Raw genomic sequence first — 23,176 nt, forward strand, 5'->3', positions numbered from 1 at the left:
AATACTCATTTAGTATCTCCCCAATCTCTTGCGGCTCCACACACAAGCTGCCTTGCTGATCTTTGAGAGTCCCTATTCTTTCCCTAGTTATTCTTTCGTCCTTAATGTACTTGTAAAATCCCTTTGGATTCTCCTTAACTCTATTTTCCAAAGCTATCTTATCCCCATTTTGCCCTCCTGATTTCCCTCTTAGGTACACTCTCTATATACTCTAAGGATTCACTCAATCTCTCCTGTCTACACTTGTCATAGGCTTCCTTCTTTTTCTTAACCAAAACCTCAATTTCTCTCACCATCCAGGTTTCCCTACACCCACCAGATTTTCTTTTCACCCTAATAGGAATCCACCCTCTGGATTCTTGTTATCTCATTTCTGAAGGCTTCTTAATTTCCAGCCATCCCTTTACCTTCCCCTTTGAAAGTTATTGCCTAACACCGTCAAAATTAGCCTTCCTCCAATTTAGAACTTCAGCATTTACGTCTGGTCTATCCTTTTCCTTCACTATTTTAAAGCTAATAGAATTATGGTTGCTGGCCCCAAAGTGTTCCCCCACTGACACCTCAGTCACCTGACCTGCCTTATTTCTCAAGAGTAGGTCAAGTTTTGCACCTTCTCTAGTAGTTACATTCACATACTGAATCAAAAAACTTTCTTGTACACACTTAATAAATTTCTCTCCATTTAAACCCTTAACACTATGGCACTCTCAGTCTATATTTAGAAAGTTAAAATTCCCTTCAAAACCATCCGATTATTCTTGCAGATAACTGAAATCTCCTTACAAATTTGATTCTCGATTTCACGTTAACTATTAGGAGGTCTATAATATAATCCCAGTAAGGTGATTATCCCTTTCATATTTCTCAGTTTTACCCAAATAACTTCCCTGGATATATTCCCAGGAATATCCTCCCTCAGTACAGCAGTAATACTATCCCTTATTAAAAATACCATTCACCCTCCTGTCTTGGCCCCCTTTCTATCCTTCCTATAGCATTTGTATCCTGGAACATTAAGCTACCAGTCCTGTCTATCCTTCAGCCACATCTCTGTAATTGTTATGATATCCCAGTCCCATGTTCCTAACCATACCTTGAGTTCATCTGCTTTCCCTGTTAGGCCTCTTGCATTGAAGTAAATACAGTTTAAGTTATCAGTCCTACCATGTCCTCTGCTTTGTTCCTTCCTGCCCTGACTGTTTGATTCACTCCCTTTCCCAACTGTACCAGTCTCAGATTGATCTCTTTCCACACTATTTCCCTTGATCCCACCGTGTCCCCACCTTATTAGTTGGAATCCTCCCGAGCAGCTCTAGCACATCTCCCTGCCAGTATATTAATTCCCTGACACTTTTGAGGGCCTATGAATGTTTAATTTTGCTGAGTTGTGAATCCAGTGATAGTGAGGCTGATCTGGTTAAGCTCACTAACCCAGTGTTTAAACACTCTCCATAACCATTTAACCTATTGGCTCTTGTAAACCCTTAAAAGGTATCAATAAATCACTGATCTGCTTTCCCAATTCAAACCGTTGGATTTTGCTGTCAGCCCTGTCTCCAGCTTTGTCTTTTTGATCATTCCTTGTCCTGTTTTAAAAAACCCAGAACATCTGCTCCTTTACTGTACTGAATCCTCACACCTTTTAAATTCCCTGACGTCTTTTCAGGGATCACAGTTAGATTGGCACTCCAATCCTGAGTTGGAGGTCAGTTGAATAGATACCGAGGAGTTATACTTGGATTTTAATTCTCTAAACATGTCCTGTGTAACTATTAACTTAATTGAGGCAGAGCCTTGCAAATTGTCCAACTTTGATATATGCTTTCTGAGGGTTCCAAATGCAGGGCAATTTCCCATTAGATTCTTCAATTTCCCAGGCAATATCCACAAAGTCAGCTATGTCTGGGATTCCATAGTGTCTTGATGTTTAACTCCAGCCTTCACTGTTCTAACAATTACCTGGCCATCACAATATCTGACCAAGGTCTCTTAGTGCTCATTCATGCTGGACTTTATGTAACTTGCTTCATACATTAACATAGCACAGTTAATTTATAAAAGCTTTATTTACAGAAACCTGTCTCTCCCAGTACACCTGCTTCAATGAAGTTTCGAGCACAGTATTACTTGGGGAACGTTCTCTGACCTGTTGTGCCATTTTTGTGATCTTGCAGAACTTCAGCTGTTGCCACAAACCTCAGGCCTTGTTATCACACAGTCTACCATTACATACTACTCATTGTTAGCCACCAAAGGTCTCCATTAACAGCTGTTCACCCCCCTAGCCAGAGCATTATCAATTCCTTTGTCTGTCCAACTGTTCCTGTTGCCCTTTGGGGTCTATTCCCACCCATTCTTTACTCCTTACCCCTTCCCCAATCTTATCTTCTGCATTTAAACCAACATTTTCCTAGCCATCATCAGTTCTGAGGAAGGGTGACTGGACACAAAATATTAACTCTGATCTCTTCACAGATGCTGCCAGACCTGCTGAGCTTTTCCACCAACTTCTGTTTCTGCTTCAGTTGTTCTGTGGCCAACTCTCGCCTTTACTCCAGGCAGACAAAATGTGCAATGTGGCTTGAATAGCACAGGTTAACTTTCACTGGCCATAAAGAAGCTCTCACTCTCTCTAGCATGATCAGCAACTTGATCCTTTTGCCTGATTTCGAGAGCTATCCATTTTACTCTCCCATTCTATTGAGAATGTAGAAGATGCAAACAATGCTGTTTGGGAATTATGGATAACTCATGAGAGTGAGTGATAATAACTTGAATTTCTTTGACTAGAAAAGTAAATGATAGTGATGAACAGGTTAAAATGACCAGATACATCCCAAGCCTTATCCTGCAGTTCATAGGTTTAGGCTCAGAACTTTATAAATAGAAACATAGAAACTAAGGGCAAGAGTACGCAATTCAAGCCTAGAATTGCCATTGAACATAGTCATAGCTGATTCTCTGTCTTAATGCAATATTTTCACTTTCTCCCCAAACCCCTTGATGCCTTTAAAATCGAAAAGATTATCTAGCTTTCACTTGAATCTAATCAGTGACTTAGTCATAGAGATGTACAGCATGCAAACAGACCCTTCGGTCCAACCCATCCATGCCAACCAGATATCCCAACCCAATCTAGTCCCACCTGCCAGCACCCAGCCCATATCCCACCAAACCCTTCCTATTCATATACCCATCCAAATGCCTTTCAAATATTGCAATTGTACCAGCCTCCACCACGTCCTCTGGCAGCTCATTCCATCCACATACCACCCTCTGTGTGAAAAATTTGTCCCTTAGGTCTCTTTTATATCTATCCCCTCTCACCCTAAACCTATGCCCTCTAATTCTGGGCTCCCCAACCCCAGGGAAAAGACTTTGTCTATTTATCCTATCCCTCATAATTTTGTAAACCTCTATAAGGTCACCCCTCAGTCTCCCCCAGTCTGTTAGAGTGTTACATGTTTCAAATAGAACCCCTCTCATTCTTCTAAACTCTGGTGTCTGCAGGTTCATGTGAACCTGAGATACTGATATGCTAAACTTTATTAAAATATTATCAATAGCTAAAGTTAGTAATTGTGACATGATTGACAAGACTTGTGATGAAAATACAACAGTTGTAGCAACATTATCAGTTTCATTTGCCATTTCTGAAAAAGATAGGACTGGACAGGGATGCCTACAATATTATTGCAGCTGGTAACAAGGGACCTGTCATATCTCTTTTATATCTTGTCCTGTATCATAGGGTGCCAGGGGAGACCATGGTGTAAAGGGTGAAAAAGGACAACCAGGGCAAGGTGCTCCTGGTCCAAAGGTAAGAAAATAATTTAATTTCAAAAAAATCACTGAAAGCTTCCTTTTTTGTTGGCGACCAAACATATTGAAGGGTATGATAGGGAGCTGTGCTGAGCAGAGAGAGCCCAGTTACAAGCTATCAGTTCTTCAATCTCACTGGGACAATGAACATATGATTTCAGTGCTTCCAGGTTTAGGATGATGGTATTGGCCAAATTTCCTACTCTTGATTATTGTCCAATTATTGGGAAGTGTAATTTGTGGCAGGCAAAAGTTAAGTTTAGTTTGTAATGTCCCCTGTTGTCAAGTAGACCACTAATACTCATGATTTATTTCATCACACATTGTGCATGAATATTTTGTTGCCAGAGCTCTTGGAACTGTACTCAAGGATAATTCACTTCATTTAGAAGAAGTTGAGGAAATTGAAAATGAACCCACTCAAATGTTGATTGTCATTGATTGTCACATAGGGAATTACCGTCAGATGCTGAGAAAAATTGAATATTAAATTTGCACAACAATTAACCGGAAATGATCCTCCTTCTGTGCTGATTTTATGAATGCAAGATAACAATTCAGACCAAGATAACAATTCAGACCAAGATAACAATTCAGACCAAGCAAATATGCATTTGCCCATGTATTTCCAAACAAAAGCGATTTAATGCAGAAACACACATTAATCAATCAGTTACTTCTCCACCCGGGAATTATCAATGGAGAAAGTTGCGAGGAAAAAAGTCATCTGCTTGCAACAAGCAAATAACGTAGTTGTGGGTCTTTTGGCGTTCAGTATTCTTCATGACATATGATTTTAAATTTTACAGACAACACTTTTTGTCTTCAGGAGATGACTGATGGATTTAAAACAGGTGAAAAACACAAGGCTTGGGAGGGCATAAGCATAACAGAAAGCTCACTGGCCTCTTTTGCCTCATGTACTTAGAGACAAAAATGAGTTTTGTCGAGTAGAAAGGGAATTGTGTTTGTAAAACAATATTCCAGAAGCTGCAAAATATATTAATAGATTACATGAGCCTAATTGGAAACACAGAAGTTTAAAATAATAAATCCCTGTTCATGCGGAAAAGAAGGATTCTTTTTACTGGATGCACTCCAGAATTTCCAACTATTTCTCACAGTTATTTGCTTTCTCCATTATTTTTTCCTTAATCTTGTTTTGTATTTTGGTTATTATCAATGTCCAATTCCTCTTTCACAGACAGGTTGAACAATTTTAGTTGAACTTGAGGCCAGTTACCAAGATTTCAGAAACATTAACAACAATTCAGTACTGAGTTTGTCTGGGATATTACAATGTCTCCTACTTTTCTTTCTTTTTTAAGAGTTTTATTATTAAACATTGTTGCACCCAACTTACAACATTACAGTTAAACAAGCAGAAGTAAGAATCAAAGTATGGAAATATACCTTGCAAATAAACCTTTTATATTTTCGTAAATTACTGGAGTTGGGAATTCTAAAACAATTGTCAAAAATATGTTAATTTATTTTGAGTCAATTTGGATTCCATACTCGAAAGAACATGACATTGAGATCAGGTTAGTATGAACTGCATTCCATGCATGGAATATTTCAGGCTATTAGTTAATAGTTTAGATCTGCTGAAGATCTCTTGTTGCAATGTGGAGAGATATCACAATCAAATCTCAGTTCTGATAATTGTGACTTTAGTTTTCATAAGATGACGTCTCACCTCCTAACATCTTTTCCCATTAAAAACCTTTAATATTCCATCTCAAATATTTCAAATAACTCATAAATTAACATTTTCCAGAGAACTTATTTGAAAAAGCGACATGTTTTTAATGCTGTTTTGGTGCTTTACCTCTGTCGTTTGAAGTAGTGTCCAGGCAATTAATCTTTAATTTTTAAAGACACCAGCACAACGTTGAAGGGTTGGCAACCCTATTGTCAGATAGAAATCAATCACTGATCAATACTGATGATATATGATTTGCTTTTACTTAATGGTTTTGTAAATACCTTGTTTTTTTCATAGGGCCACACAGGCTACACAGGTCCTAAAGGCTCGCGTGGACCGACTGGAATTGGGATTAAAGGTATCAAGGTAGAAAAAAAACCATCAAGCCTTTCTTATCATTGTTTCAAAAAGCCAGATAAGTACTCTCAAGGTGTCTCTAGGTTAACATACATTGTAGTGTCATACTGATCAGGATAATTATAGGATCAAACCCACCACTGATTTAGAAATTGCTGAAGAAAGCCAGCAACATCCATGAAGAACCTTCAGAAAAAAGAGTCATCTTCATTCGTGTTACCCTCTGCAGACCTCCTGAGTTTCTCCAGCAATTTCTGTTCTTGTTTGTTCCAGATCTCCAATGGTTGCAGTTCTTTTGTTTTATTTTACTGATTTAATCTCATCCAAGACAATACACCAGGAGTGGTGGAAATACTTTTGGACTAAGGACAAAAAAAAATCAAGAATTACTTCCCTAAATACTATTAGACAACAGCTGTTGATTTGAATGTTTTGGGACAAAACTGATCTAATTTCTCATTTTTCAGTAACATTCTAACACTTGGTACACTTCGGTATCAATTAGTTCCAGGTGAATACAAATACTAAACACATTCCTTCCCGAGTTTGTGATTCTGGGATATTTGAAATTCCAGGCTTTATGACCATGTTGTCAGTCAGTCTCCCGCCAAAAACAGGTAAAAAGTAGCAACTGGCCAGCAGCCAGGAGCAAAATTTTAGCCACCTTGAGTCCATTGGTCAGCAGTTTTCTATTAATATGATCCTGGGCTAGACCACTCAATTTAAGTTATGATCTGTCCTGAGACCAATAGCTTTTATTTTTAAAGTTGACAAAGTGTGAAATTCAGGGGTCATACTAAGAGAAAAATGCTACAAAATCCAATAGTTTAAATAAGCAACAATTAATTTACTGTACAAAGTTGAAACTGCCATATAATCACGTTCCAAGTGCGACTCATTTCTCCCACCTAGAAGTAACATGTGGTAAACGTGGGTAATAAATGTGATCTAACATCTCACAATGCACATTAAACTGCAAATCAAGACTGATCCCATGGATTTCTCAGCAAATTCTTCCCAGATATTAATGATGGGATGTGTCATCAAATCTCACTTAATTTCACAAGGAACTACAATTCTTCACTTTTGCCGATCTGTCCTTGAAACTCCTTCTCAAGAGCTGTTCTGTCATGGACTGCCTCAATGAATGCTCCCATTCTAGTAAAATATCTAATAAAATATTATGTTCACCTGGACTCCAAAACTACTCATTCTCAACATAACAAGGCAGCTACCACTCTTTTCTCATGGGATACTAGCGACAGGCAATAAAAAATGCTAGCACAGCCATTGATGCCAGTATCCTTCAACTGAATTTTTAAAAAACACTGTTCTCTTCAGTGCCAGGTAGCTTCACATGTCAGTGCTGCCCCTGAGATTTCCTCTAATCTCCAGTCTTGTTCAAATGCACCAAGCAAGTAATGCTTGTGATCTCATCAACCATATTCTTTTAGCTGCACCAAAGTGCCAATGCTCACAGGCTTTTTCTAAGCTCCTCTTAGCTCCCTCCAAGACATAGCTAGTGACCTTCTCAGTTCCCTTCACAGGACTTCCTCTGAGCCCTGACTGCAAAACTTAACTACCTTCTGATTCTCAGAACTACTTCTGAGTTCTACCAGCATAAGAGCTGTCCAATGATCTTGACTCCTCTCTTCGGCACAGAATCTGTGTAGTCCAACAGTTGGAACTGAAATGATCCTAGAGGTTACATTCTCATCAAATGCTAGAAATGGATTTCACTGCATTATGCATATACAAAACATAGTGCATGAAATTAGCTTTATGACCTCATTTTCAAAGGATGATTTCAAAGGATGATGTGTTGTGGGCAATACAATCATGATTGCCCACAGTGTGTGAGATAATTGACCTGTCAGATCGAGCAACATCACTATTAAGTGAGAGAAGCTGGAAAGATTACAAATTATACCGCATAATTAACTGATCAAAAATGAAGACTTCAAACATAAAGCAAAAATTTATCACCACATTTTCAATGAAAAGTCCAAACTACCACAACGATGGATGAAAGAAAATGAACACTCACAGTGAAGACATAGATTGCTAACAGTTTGTGTCTGGCTATATTCAGGTGACAAATTCAACCTAATATGTGAAAATATTTGAAATTCCTTTAGTTTTTGAATTGTCTGGGAAGTTTGAGGTAAAACTGTGAGAGATTTACATGCTGTTTTCTCAGGGTGATATTGGACCTCCGGGACCACAAGGACTTAGAGGCATGACAGGAATTGGTTTGCAAGGTGAAAAGGTAAAGTTACCATCCATTTATTGACAATAGATGAATAGCATGTACTTCCTGTTTACCATAATTACCTCTCCTTTCTTGATTTTGTAATTCAGGTCAGACACTGTTCAAATCAGTGGCACCATTATTATGTTGCAATATCAGTGTATTATCTAACATGTAGTTTCTATTTTGTGAAGACTGGAGTTAAACAAGACTATGCTACTGCACCACCTCCCTTTTCTATTTGTCCCACTGCAATAGTGTGAACTCATGGACAGCAAATTACTCACAGGCATGGAGGTAATCTCAAAACAGTTTGGAAACTGTTCAATCTAGATGACTTTCAGTCCAAAACCATAACCACTGTCCATCAGTCCACCATTTCAATATAAGGGTGGTGCTCATGTGTGCACTTACTCATGAGGAAATTGAGTTTCAAGTCATTGCTGACTCCTTGTCTAAAGCACATTAGAAAATGAACCTTGTATTAAACACCCTAAAAACTAAGGTATTCTTCCAACTGACTCCCTCAGCAAATTGCAGTAGAAGCAAGTCATCCTTAATCTCAAAGGCATGTCTAAGATGAAGATGAAGGTTTAATGTGTGCTTTTTATCCTCTCCACACATCTTTCCCTCCTTCCTTTTGAGGAAATCTGAACTGACTTATTTTGCTAAAGGAAGGAAGAAAGAAAGACAGAAATAACAAAGGAACAAATCTATTTATACTTATTTACATTTTCAACTTTTCACATTTTTATAGTGAGGTCTGAGCTCTGAGGTTGAATTCAAACATCTTAACTTGGAAAGAGCTGGCTCCACCAGCTATTTCTCAGTTTCCAGTTCCTCTAAGCCACTTGTTTTCACCAGGATAGCTTGCCTTTTCAGTCATTCTTACTCCTGCTTTACTTGTGAAACAATTCTTTCTCCTAGTTTCTTTCTGGCAGGGCCTGCTTCCTCGTGCAGCCCCAAGCTGTGTGTGCCGAGCTCCTTTCCTCACCAAGTGCTCTGCTACCACATGTGTCTTTGATCCAGGGTTCTGATGCACCCCATGTACCATCTGAAACCCACACCAGTCACCCCTGATGCTACTGTTCACCAGTTTACTTTTTTAAACACTAAGGAAATTATTTTACTTTTAGAAGACAGGGATGTTTAATGTCTATATTAAGCATTTTATCTATTTTCATCTAACTGTATCTCTGGGAAAAAAAGCAGGGCCAAGGAGCTAATTACTTGGACCAAAGGCCAATGGGTACAGAGGGCACATTTTCGCCAAAGCACTTGGAAACTTCAGTCATGAAGGTGCCAGGATCTTTGAGGAGCTCCTCTGGACCTCTCCTGTGCTTTCAGCTGATAGGATTGATCATGAACCTACCAGGAGCAACTGTGGGAGAGAACTAGCGGGTGATTGGAGGAACAGTTGAGGAGGTACATGGTGATGGGAGAAAGTGAGGTCTGCAGGTGCTGGTGATCAGAGTCGAGAGTGTGTTGCTGGAAAAGCACAGCAGGTCAGGCTGATGAAGGGCTCTGGCCCAGAATGTCGATTCACCTGATCCTCGGTACATGGTGATGATTGAGTGTGATGAAGTGCATGAGCTGTATGTTTACAGGACCAGGGCCAGAGAAATAGGGCCAGGGCCAGAGAAGTCCAAGTTACTGGACCAGGTAGAGACAGAAGCAAAGGAGGAGACTGCAGGGCACTGCTGGACAGGAGTGGAGGGGAAGGCAAGGCTGTAGGTGTTGTGGAGCAAGAAGAGGGGAAAGGCTGAAGGGATCTGGGAGTGCGAGGAGGGAAAAGGCTGTAGAGGTGAGGGCAGAAGGAAAATAAGAGAGAGGCTTCAGGCATTAGGGCAGAAGATGGTTAAAGGGAGAGGATGCAGGGCCTGAGTGGAAGAGAGACAGATCGAGGCTAAGGAAAAAGATTACTAAAGATTGCAAGGTGGGGTGGTAGATGAAGGCTGCAAAGGACAGAGAGAGAGAGAGAGTGAGAAGCTGCTCAGGTTGTGAGGACAGTGAGTCAAAAAAAATGAATAATTTAAAACCTGTCAACGAAGGAATACTCATCTCATTAGAAGCCAGAGAAACTGGAAATCACTGAGGTAATGAATTCCTTGCAAATAAGTTTGAAAGCTCTCGCTTAAGGCTGCATATTTTCAGAACCTATTAATTTTAAGGTGAGTGGAGAAAAAGTTTTTACAAAGACTTGTGCAATTGTTTTTACATAGAGAGTGGTTCGTGTGTGGAATGAACTTGCAGAGAAAGTGGTGAATGTGGATACAGTTACAACTTTTAAAAGACATTTTGATAAGTTCATTCATGGATAAGAAATTTTGGAAGGTACAGGCCAAGCGCAGGCAAGTGGGACTAGTTTAGTTTGGGATCATGGTCAACATGGACTTGTTGGACCGAAGGGTCTGTTTCAGTGCTGTATGACTCTATGACTATTGTATGGAAGCAAGCAAAATAATGGTTGCTATTGTACTGTGATGATTGTTAAATTAAAATTTGAGATTGAGACTTGAGACGCAGTGAAAAACGTAATAACTGGCTTGTTAAAATTTTGCAGCTTTGTGCTGATATATAATGGAAATCCATTAGCTATAACCTCATCAGAGGATTGGTAATTATTGAGGATTTTGATGAAGATCACCCTTCCAAGGGTGATCAGCCTGGGAGCATGGCTCACATTGATACCAATGACTTAGGTCAGGATGAGGATGAGATCCTGAAAGCAGATATCAGGGGCTAAGTATGACAATAAATGCCAAGGCCTCTAAAGCAGTAATCTCAGGATTACTACCAGTCCCACGCACTGCTCAGCATAAAAATGAGAATTGAAAATTTGAACATGTTACTGAAACACTGGTCTATGAGGGTTGTCATCAGATTTTTGGGACATTGGGACTGTTCTAGAAATGGATGGAATCTGTCCAAGCCAGTTGTTCTACATATGAATAGGACCAATAGCAACACTCACCACAGCAACAACATTTCCCATAAAACCAATAGCATCCATGAACCAGCAGATTGGATGAACAGTAAACACTTGTACATTAGACAGCATGAGTATTTTAAGGATTGTGTGCAATGCATGTGTGGGAATAGAAGAAATTGGTACTGTGTAGAACAAAGAGCTTTTTGTTCATGTACGATATTTTCTGTAAGTACTATGTCACTTTCAAATGACAGCACACATACTTTTTGCTTTTTATGAAGATGGGGTTGTTTGTATGAATGTCTTTGTACACTGTGGAATCCAATGTCCGTGAGACCTCTGATATCAGTATATATTCATTTAGGAACTAGGCTGTAGCCATTCTATACACCGCCTTGAAGACTCCTTTTGCCAGGGCCTGCATGTTAGGTCCCAGTGATCACTGATTCCAGTGCCCTGAATTCCAGAACTGTTCAGGGGTCCAGGGACTGCTGCCCAACCATCAGTGGTCACTGCTCCCCAGATTGGCTGACCAACTCTGGGAAGCAAACATACCACCTCAGGAGGTCAGAAGCCACAACCTCAGACAAATAGTTGGCTGAACTATCTAAAATAGAGTCATTCGAGCAGAAGTGCTCCACCCCCACAACATTGCAGGCAGTGGATAGGTCCACAGCCTCCACATCAAATCACAGACTAAACTGTAGTTCTACAACATTTGTTATTCTTGAGATCAACGTCATCCACTTGAGGTAGTTTAAGGTCCTTGATTTCTGTTAATGGGAGATTTAATTTACAAGTCTGTGTTAGCTATTCCTTTGTAATATTGGGTTTAAAAAAAACACAAAAATAACTGTCACCTGCTTATCCTCTCATGCAGTGATAGTGAATAGTTCATGCTAGTCATAAGGATTTGATAAGAAAATTTGATTAAAATGGGAATATATTAATTAACAATGTATTAAAATTCTAAAAATCTTGTTTTTTGTTTTACTGAATAGGGGGAACAAGGTCCCTCAGGACCACCTGGACCAAGAGGTTCAATAGGAGAGGGTATACCTGGTGCAAAGGTACAGGATAAAACAACATTCTTTTACTTACATAGATTATGTCATTCCCAGCATTAGGAGAGCCTGAGTTACTCTAGCGAGAACAGCTGAGAATGTAAATTCTCACCTCTACCCTCAATCCCTCAGTTCCGCATGGGCATGTCGCAGGAGTCACATTTCGTAGCTGAGGAATATCTTATAACATTGACAGTTTGTGTAACCATTTTGCAAATTGCCTAAATCCTCTCTGATCAAAAGCTTTCAAGTTTTATTGGAAATCATGTTAGCCTGAGCAGAATTCAACTTCCCAAGTTCTGGTAATGTTCTCACACCTTTCAATATCTAATTTTATGCTTGTTGTTAATCTAATTGGAATTGTCCCACATTAGAATTGCTAGATCGACAAACATGATTAAGACTTGTTATAGTTAAAGCTAACTGTCCCTTACAAATCTCGAAGCAAATGAATCTGTAGGAACTTATATTGATGATCTATAATACACTATTAGACTAATGAGATATATTGTGTAGAAATGTAACGAAGTTACAGCACAAGAGCAGACTATTCAGTCCCAACAGCTCATATCACCAAATAGTCTCTTCCAATCACTTTTACCAATCCATATCCATTGAACCCAAGTTCTCAGCTCCTTCATCCACCCAGTAAATCTAATCTTGAAATTTGACATAATTTCTGCCTCAACTACTAATCCTGCAAATATATTTTGCGATCTGACATCTGCATTTTTAAGGAGCTGTCTCTGGTCTTTGTACTAAACCTCTTAGAAAAGGAATTGTATGTATGGTCACTTCACTCTTGACTCATCAATCACTGGAAGTAGTCTACTTTTATATTTTTGCATACCAATATCCTTATGGATTCTCCTTCCCCTTCACTTTCCTATGACCATGTCATTCTTCAAATCTTCTCTATTTGCCATATTTTAACAGCCCCTGAGACATTTACATCTTTGACTGTAACTAACCAGTTCTCAGAAAAGGCTTCAGCTTCATTTCACTGAATTCTACTTCAATATAGTTAAAAATCACATAACACCAGGTTATAGTCCAACAGGTTAATTTGGAAGCACTAGCTTTCATAGCATTGCTCCTTCAGGTCATCAAGAAGCAGGACTATAACACACAGAATTTATAGCAAATGGTTATAATATCAGGAAAGTAAAATGATATATTTAACAAAACTAGATAGTTGTTAAGTCTTTCATCTTTTAGAATGTTAAAAATCACACAACACTAGGTTATAGTCCAACAGGTTTAATTGGAAGCACACTAGCTTTCGGAGCGACGCTCCTTCATCAGGTGGTTGTGGAGTACACAATTGTAATACACAGAATTTATAGCAAAAGTTTACAGCGTGATGTAACTGAAATTATACATTGAAAAATACCTTGATTGTTTGTTAAGTCTCTCATCTGTTAGAATGACTATGATCGTCACACTTCTTTCATATGTAAACCACAAAAATCTTTTTTAAAAGTTTCTGTAACAATTGGTGTTACAGTTAACCTGAGATAGTCTGTGTATTTTAAGATAAAAAGGTTTTAAATTAAAAACATTATCAGTCTGAAGTGCTGCTACTAATGTCCCGTTAATCAGTATTACAACCTACCACCATCACCAACTCCCACATCATTCTACATCCTCTGCTGTACTGAGTCTAATTCCATTCAGGGAGACAGTGCTAACAGGAAAAAATATGTAGCTCAAATATTTGCCCTCTGTTCCAACCTAATATTGGGTTGCTAGTGTGTCAGAGAAAGCCAACACCTCTGCAGTACTTTGCTGAGCAATTTAAATAAAATTCCCACTCTTATTAGAGAGAAATAACTGGTGGTGGCTTAACCACACCCCAGGCAAGGGGCAAAGCTAAGAAAGGGGGACTTCATTGTAGTGTCAGCTAGTATGAGAATTGAACCCACACTGTTGACACCATTCTATATTATAAACAGGATGGTCAAAACCTGAGATAACTGACCCCCCTATCAATTTAAATAACAATTTCAGGAGACTACTGTTGTTAATTTCTCTTTTCTATTGGCTGTTGAGCTGATGGCATTAAAGTGCAAGACACTACCTTTTAGTAACCAAGAAATTTAAGTAAAGACATATTCATTAACTAAGTATATTCAATGACAGGGAGACCAAGGATTTCCAGGAGAAAGGGGCCCAATAGGATTAGGAAAAAAAGGATCTCCAGGTCCTAAAGTAAGTATGTTATAATCTGTCTAATACTTCGTGGTCATTTACTTTCCTTTATTGCATTTTTAGGAAATGCGTGCCCTTCAAAAAAAAGTGTCATGAAATTCTTAATTGTCACCAATAAACCAGATTGGTTGTGAATTGCTCAAATTGTGGACCAGAACTTCTCCGAGTCTTACAAGTATAACACTGTTGTTGCCAATGAAACGGACTTTGCTAGTACGATATTATTCAATTCTTTATTGTCCAGGAATCTTTGCTGACACAAAGAGTAGACAAATGATGCCCAGAAATCACCTTTCTTTCCAGGCTGATTGTAGTTTAATTTATATGAAAGTGATGCATAGATGAGAGCTATATTCTCGTTGGATGGGTTAATCTACTTGAGGTGATAAGTTGCCTCAAAGATTCCAAACGATAGATTGACAGATGCTATTTCCTCTGATGGCAAGTTAGAATTGGGGCTGTACACCGTAATGTCAAATTTAGGATGATGTTAAGAAGCACTTCTGCACACAAAGTGGTTGGGAAATCTGGAAGTGGAGATACAATGTGATTTATCCAGAGTTCCCCTTTTTTCTGGTTCAGGGAGCTGCTTATCCTGCTTATGACCAATGGGAACACATTTCTTTGAAGCTGACAATGTGCTGCATAAAAGAATTCCTACACTGCAGATAATTGGGATGACATGTCATTTGTTTTATAACAAGGTGCAACAGTGAAAGTTTATTTCTTCAGAAAAAATGAATGAAAGAATGGACACGACCCCACAGATCCTGTTTGCCGGTCTGTCCGTCCCTCTCCAGTCGGGGTCACAGAGACCATTCTTACGTTTTGTTGGCCAAGTCCAAGTTCTGTGGAGTTTCGTGAAGACCTTTTCAGCTAATCTAATCTAAAATGAGCCCTAGCCCCTAAAACAGTAGCAGTGAAATCTTTTGGCTCTCACCCTATCTTACCAAACGCTTTCATTACTTACCGTGCCCTACCAGGTCTCTCACATCCAATTTCTGCCCCATCTTACCACCCGCCATTCCCAGAATGATTCATCACTCAGTGGATATCTACCGAAACACCAGCATCCCTTGCTCTTATGCCATCTTTGAAAGGCTGCTGTCCACCAGAGCAAGTCTTCGCCATCACTGGCAATGTCATGGCACAGCAGCCACAAACCCACATTGCCCACGGCACACGACCAACATAGCTGACACTCGCTCATAGAAACAACCTAAATCTCTCACCCCAGTTACTGTTTAACCACCAGGCCACATAGTTTGGCTGTCCATAGTCACATACCATCTGAATAATCTAAATCAGCGCTCCCCTCTCCTCAATGCCCACTCAGCTCCACAGCTTGTCCTGGTCCAGCAGAGGAACATCACAATGAGGTATGCAATCGGACAATTTCAAACAAAAAAATGAGCCTTTATGTACAAAGAGGAAAAGGGAACAGAAATGAAGCCAATGGAGGCTGAACTGCACCACACAATGTCGACCAGATTTCAGCAATGTGACCAAAGATTGTGTTATAGTCCATGATTGACTGCTGTACTCAGATCTCTTCAATTAGGTGTCAATAGGATTCTGTACAACGAGTAGCACTAGTCACAGCTAAGCTCTGACACAGACAACATTAGCTTTCTCTTCTTCAATGTCCTCATCCTCCTCCTCACATTACTGCTCCCCTTCCACCAGTTTATCTGCACTCAGAGCATTGTCTCATTGCCTTCTCCATTAGTGCAGTGCATAGCATGCCAGGATGATGCAGCATACTCAGTCTGGACCTGACTGTATGCAGACTGTGTCTGCACTGAACAGCCCCTTAAAACAATAGCAGTGGAAACCTTTTGCTCTGAAGTGCCAACCTGTTAACTAGCATGGAACGTATGTCTAGCATGTTTGGCAAAATGGGAATTTGAATATTAAAAAGCAAGGCAGTTAACAAATATTAATCCCGTCAATTGGCATCTCACCTCTGCCTGGTGAGATTCTTGCCACACAGCCTGTATAAAACATAAAAGTTAGAGTGAGCAAATCTCGACATCAGGATGGGCTTTGCTGCACTTCTCACCCGATTCTGCCACACTTCTCCTGAATCTCAGGATTCTGCCCTGTCTCTTTAATTCTGCCTTTGGGTTTGTGCACTCTCTTGAAGTTTACACCCTCTCATCTTTATTATAGGCTTTTTCAGCATGACAAAATAGCGGAATTATGTACAGTGGCTCAGCAGCTGGCTATTATGCTGCCAAGAAAATATAAGAACATGCAGCACACACATATGTATTGGTACCACTCTCTACCAGTAGTGGTGATACAAGCAAAGATGATGATGTGTTTGAGTTAGAACTACCATTAGAAAGTGTAAAGATAGGGAAGTATCCTTGTATGTGTCTGGTTAGTTGAATGCAACAACTGTGGGAGTGTGTTACCAAGTATGTCATTGTGGTACCATGTTAGAACAATTAGCCTCTTATCTGACAGATATCTTCAAGGATGTAACTTTCTCAGGAAAATGACCTCTTTAGAACAGAAACTGATGGACTTAAGAGAGAAGACTGATGTTACACATGAATGCATTTCAGCTACAAGCCTTGAAATTACTGTTGGCAATATTAACAGTCAAATTATTTGGTAGAGTTCAATTTATTCATTGGTGTAACTGAGATGCTAGCCTTTACACCATATTACAAGAGTGGACAGAGATGTGTTGAATGTTCTATTTCTATCAACCCACACAGAACTCATAGATTCAACTTTTCTGTTTATCCATCTGTATATTGCAGAAAATCTATGTGACCTTGAATCTACATTTTTAATTGTCTTTGACACTCCTTCAGGGTGATCCAGGAATACCAGGAGCAGCAGGAAATCCTGGAATCCCTGGTGACGCTGGACCAAAGGGAACAAAGGTAACGACTTCTGGTTCCTTTTTTTCCCATCTCTCTTATTCCAGAAACCAATGATTCTGACTGGAGTTAGGTTCTACAGAAACTGATAATCTTTTACCCAAATGAATTCACCTAAGTGGCTGCAACATGTTTAAGCTCTTCTACACTTGTTGCCTAGTGAACAAATGAACCTCACTCTTTTCTTCAGCCATATATTGCTCTGCATAATTTTCCACTAATATTGCCAGTTAACACTTGGAATTCAGGTTTCACTCAGCATGATCTAGTTCCCAGTTATTGTTAACATAACTTGTACTTGGATCTCTTCAACAGATACATCTTTAAAGCCTTTTCTTCTGCATTTCCAGAATATTTCCGGACCCCACTCAAACAATTATAAGTTGAACAGCGGGATGGTTACTCAGCTTAGAGTGTGGTACAATTACATATGTGGAAAGAATAAAATGTTTTTTTTAATTTGTAGGATATTGTTTTATACAATGCATGTTACTGTTCACTCTTTATTTAACAGAATAATCATGTGGGAGAAAGTGAGGACTGCAGATGCTGGAGATCAGAGCTTAAAAATGTGTTGCTGGAAAAGCGCAGCAGGTCAGGCAGCATCAAAGGAGCAGGAGAATCGACGTTTCGGGAATAAGCCCTTCTTCAGGGCTTCCTAAAGAAGGGCTTATGCCTAAAACGTCAATTCTCCTGTTCCTTTGATGCTGCCTGACCTGCTGCGCATTTCCAGCAACACATTTTTAAGAATATTCATGTGAAATTATAAAATCAATGCTTCACATTTGATATAAAATGTGAGTTCTGTTTAGTAAATCCTTGTTTGGTGTTCACACATTTTCTAATAACTGACTTTTTTAGAATTGAAAGGAGTTACAGCCCAACCCATTGACCATTCATATACAACTTGAGTTGACTCAAAGCCAAGAAAGAATGAATGATAGTTTTCACAGCTGTTAAACTTTCTAAAGGAAGTGAACTTTGGCATTCTTCCTCCTGGAAATAGGTTCATTTCACTTCACTGCTATCCAATTTGGCAGCAGTTGGACAATATGCTCCTGAGAGAATATACTTAAGTAGAGTGTAGAGAATGGAACTCTACATGTTGTTTCCATGTGATAGGGAAGACTGATTTGTGGAATAGAAGCACATTACAGATAAAGCTCTTCATTATATCTAATTAGTATGTTACCTAATCTGAGAATATTTGGTGTTGTACTTTAAATAATCAATTCCAATGTGGTGAAGCTTCTCGCTCTTATATGTAGGCAGCATGAATTTCTGATTTACTGTATGACCATATGGTTCTTTTTGAACATCTGTGTGTAACTATTTCCCTACCCTCACAGTTGCCCTCTGTTCATTTGTATAAGTTTCATTATAGATGGGACAGAGTTTTACCAGGTCAGAACCCTTTAAACATGGCAGCCTGGATCCAATTCCTGGGAGAAAGTGAGGACTGCAGATACTGGAGATCAGAGTCGAGAGTGTGTTGCTGGAAAAGCACAGCAGGTCAGGCAGCATTCAAGGAGCAGGAGAATTGATCTTTTGGGCATAAGCCCTTCATCCTGATGAAGCCTCGACTCCAATTCCTGAATTTTCCAATTTTCAAGATGTCTTTTCAAAATGCAATTGGTTTGGGGTCATAAACTATTACTCAGCTCTCCTAGCCAACAAGGATAGCCATGCTCCACTCTGTTGCAGGTTTGGTTGTGTCCAACCAGCTATTTAGAGAGCTCATGACATCACAAGATGCCATGAACCATGGTCTGCATAAGGGAATCTTTCAAACACCAGATGACGACCACCATTTGAATGTTTACTTAACCCCTCCTTTATTTTGTTAAAAACTTCCTTAAATAAAGTAATGTAATGCTCTTAATGTAAATAGTTCCCTGTAAGATAGCAAATCACTTTTGTCACAGTTCGAACAGGAAGATTCAAATTAAAGGTGTAGAGCTTTTCTCACCACAGCTGTCAAATTTCAGACCATTTTAGCCCAAACTTCGTACACTTTAGATTTGTTCTATTTTACAAATATTGAACAGAAGATATTTTCCTTTCATTTCTCCAGGGGGATCAGGGAGTTTCAGGGTTACCTGGTACACCGGGATTTGGCATTAAAGGAGATCCAGGAAAACCGGTAAGCTTCTCGTCCATTTTAATTTTGTTCTCTTACGTGGTGTTTAAAAATACAACACAAGGAGACCATTTTTCTGATTAATTGCAAAAATTTCAATGTGATAGACCAAGGGCTTGGTATGAATTCCACTTTCATCAGTTCTCCTCAAAATTAGCAGCGCAATGAGGCTGCCTTTTATGTCAGCAGCTTCATTTGCACAAATTCTTACTATTGAGCGAATTTTGCACATGCATTGTGATTATATACTCATTTATGCTTGACAATAAAGGCTGAGTATTACCTTGTCTTCAAAAAGTAATTTTTAAAGCTAGACTGCTGGAATTTTATTTGATGCAACTACATTCATGAAAATGGGTACAACCTCTAGGGCCCTTCTACTCCTGAGTTTTTTGGAATCAAGAGATGAGGTTGCCATTATGTTCCTTCAGTTGTCTGTCTTCATTTATTTTCATTCATTGAGACGTGTTTAAAGATCTCGATAGATAACTGCCAATTCAGGCTAAAGTTCACTAGTGAAGCAATGATAAAACTGTGCCATTTGTTGCAATCTGCACAGTGGTCACCTTTTTCCAGCATTCATCAATTTAACAACTGTTTTCAATTTCTATGTCTCTGCAATTCTGTGCTGCTTTAGACATATCTTCAGTATCAGGAGTGCACTGATGCATTGAACAGGAACTAATACTTTGTCCACCGTGGCAACCAACTTTGTTACTTTTTCTGTGGAAAACCACAAGTGAAATGACAGAGCAATGAATTTTTTCTTTTTCTCCATGGGTTATTACTGTCACCCATATAGAGTCATGGAGTCATAGAGATGTACAGCATATAAACAGACCCTTCGGTCCAACCCGTCCACGCCGACCTGACATCCCAACCCAATCTAGTCCCACCTGCCAGCATCCGGCCCATATCCCTCCAAACTCTTCCTATTCATATCCCCATCCAAATGCCTCTTAAATGTTGCAATTGTACCAGCCTCCACCACATCCTCTGGCAGCTCATTCCATACATGTACCACCCTCTGTGTGAAAAAGTTGCCCCTTAGGTCTCTTTTATATCTTTCCCCTCTCACCCTTAACCTATGCCCTCTAGTTCTGGATTCCCCGACCCCAGGGAAAAGACTTTGTCTATTTGTCCTATCCATGCCCCTCATAATTTTGTAAACCTCTATAAGGTCACCCCTCAGCCTCCGACGCTCCAGGGAAAACAGCCCCAGCCTGTTCAGCCTCTCTGTATAGCCCAAATTCTCCGACCCTGGCAACATCCTTGTAAATCTTTTCTGAACCCTTTCAAGTTTCACAAAATCTTTCCAATAGGAAGGAGACCAGAATTGCACACAATATTCCAACAGTGGCCTAACCAATGTCCTGTACAACCGCAACATGACCTCCCAACTCCTGTACTCAATACTCTGACCAATAAAGGAAAGCATACCAAACGCCTTCTTCACGATCCTCAATTTAATTATATTCACAAACCACAAGCGATTAAATTCAGAACTGACAAAATATATCATCCGAAGCAAGAAATAGCCAGATTCAAACTTAATCTTTTAACTTAAATTGAATAGAGGTGAAAATGTGCTGCTGGAAAAGCGCAGCAGATCAGGCAGCATCCAAGGAGCAGGAGAATCGACGTGAAGAAGGGCTTATGCCTGAAACGTCGATTCTCCTGCTCCTTGGATGCTGCCTGACCTGCTGCGCTTTTTCAGCAACACATTTTTCAGCTGTAGCCTTCAAACAGTTCTATGAAATCCTTTAGCTAAACAGATAGTTAGAACCTCAGTTTAACTTTTAATTTGAAAGTTGACACCTTTGGCAATGAGCTACTTCCTCCTATTTCCTATATTGAAATGTTGATATCACAATTTGGAACTTTTATTGATATATTCTTCAAGGTATTCTGTTATAATGTTGCGCAAAAAGTAGATTAAGCATAAAAAAGAAATAACTCCCAAAGAAACACAAGCCATTTGGAATATAAATCTGGATGGCTCTAAATAGGGAGATCAGGTAGATTACATATTAATTTATACAGGTTTTCAAGTGGTTTTCAGCAAACTAGATTCACTAGGATGGGCTGTGGCTGAAATGAATGCGGAAACAATTGAAAGAACAATCAGCCACCACTTTTAAGTTGCCAACAGAGAATTGGTGTTGAAATGTTACCAGAAGCTAAAATAACAAAATATACAAGACCTAAAGATAAATTACTCAGTCAGACTTTTAGATCTCACTGAAACTGTGCTCAGTTTCCGTCCATAGCTTGAATAAGACTTTAGCCAGGGCTATGGGGGATTGCTGAAATAAAAGCAAAACAAAATTCTGGAAATAATCAGCACATCTGAAAACAGTGGTAGAAAGGAAAATAAAGATAATGGCAGGAATTTAATGTTCCCTCAGAGCTTGTTGACAGGCAGAAGGAGTGTATATTGGAGTGGAAACTCTACCACCTTCCTGACTCACCTCTCCTCAATTAAATTCAGACTGGAAAAAGTCAAGGATAGTGCTCCCCATCAGATGCCATTTGAAGCCTTGAGGTAACCACTTAAGGGCCTTATCCCACCATCACAGCTGGTGTACCAGTGGTAGGCATTGCCACACCATGTGGGCAATATGCCAGCTGGTCAACATGCCTATGGCTTGGGTGTGGAAGAAAATCCCTCCTACTTGGGCAAGCCAAGTCAATGGAGTGCCATGCCAGAGTCAAAGGCTACCCATATGACCTGGCCCTATATGCAATCAGGTCCCAAACCTTCCTTGGCTTGCCACTTCAACACACAATCCCGCTCCCATGCCCCACATGTCTGTCCTTGGCCTGCTGCAATGTTCCAGTGAAGCTCAACGCAAACTGGAGGAACAGAATCTCATCTTCTGACTCGGCACGTTACAGCCTGCCGGTCTCAACATTGAATTCAACAACTTCAGCTGATTATCCCATCTCGACCCCTCTGTTTTCATTCTGCTCCATAATTTTATTTCATTTATTTTATTTTTAAAATTTTTTTTCACTGTTTTGTACCTCTTCTTTCTTGATTATCTCTCTTTCTCTCGCTGCCCACTCTCTCATTACCTTTTTCCTCTCCTCTTCCCCCTTTGCTACCCTTCTCCCCTGTTTTCCATTTTGCCTCTGCTTTACCCATTCCCCTCCCATCCCCCACATATTTTGTCACATAGCATTGGCTTCAGCCTTGGTCATTCACAGCTCCTCATCTCCCTATAATCTCTCTATGCACTGTCATTATCACCTCTTTATTGCTACCTTTGCTTCTGGAGCCATGACTCACCTTCTCTCAGCCTCGTATAAATACCTCCCTATTTTTCCCCTTTTTTTTAGCTTTGACAAAGGGCCAGATAGACTTGAAACATCAGCTCTTTTCTCTCCTTACAGATGCTGCCAGACCTGCTGAGATTTTCCAGCATTTTCTCTTTTGGTTTTAGATTCCAGCATCCGTAGTAATTTGCTTTTATCCTTTGTTTAGGCCTTACTGACTGACCCCATGATTATACCTTTTCTCTAGTGATCCAGCAATGATCCTGCTGCAAAGCGCCCCACCTCCAACCACAGGCAGTACCAGTATCACTACAAAGAGCAAAAATGGGTCACGAGGAGAGCAGAATTTTACATTTGACAGCCTGTTAATTTGAAGTAGAACAGGAAAGTGAAACCCAGCAACTGGCTTTCCTGCCACCTGGCCACTCATCTCTGAAACTGCCTGAAATTTTATAGAGGCCAGGAAAGATACCAAGGTCACCCCACCCCCACCCCTTCTCTTAAGGTTTTTATAT

The 23,176-nt window shown here is 39.7% G+C and overlaps 1 protein-coding gene across 1 annotated transcript in view; it reads left to right on the plus strand.

Moving 5' to 3' along the window:
• The window catches only part of LOC132815691 (collagen alpha-1(XXVIII) chain-like), a 238,398-nt gene that overhangs the window by 110,837 nt on the left and 104,385 nt on the right, over positions 1–23,176 (plus strand). The window contains exons 14-20 of the mRNA XM_060824756.1: positions 3,752–3,820; positions 5,828–5,896; positions 8,088–8,156; positions 12,072–12,140; positions 14,277–14,345; positions 17,174–17,245; positions 19,317–19,385. Coding sequence (XP_060680739.1) covers positions 3,752–3,820; positions 5,828–5,896; positions 8,088–8,156; positions 12,072–12,140; positions 14,277–14,345; positions 17,174–17,245; positions 19,317–19,385 — 486 coding nt within the window. The remainder of the gene's footprint in view (positions 1–3,751; positions 3,821–5,827; positions 5,897–8,087; positions 8,157–12,071; positions 12,141–14,276; positions 14,346–17,173; positions 17,246–19,316; positions 19,386–23,176) is intronic.

The sequence above is a fragment of the Hemiscyllium ocellatum genome, chromosome 5 (assembly GCF_020745735.1).
Source record: "Hemiscyllium ocellatum isolate sHemOce1 chromosome 5, sHemOce1.pat.X.cur, whole genome shotgun sequence".
NCBI classification, from domain to species: domain Eukaryota; kingdom Metazoa; phylum Chordata; class Chondrichthyes; order Orectolobiformes; family Hemiscylliidae; genus Hemiscyllium; species Hemiscyllium ocellatum.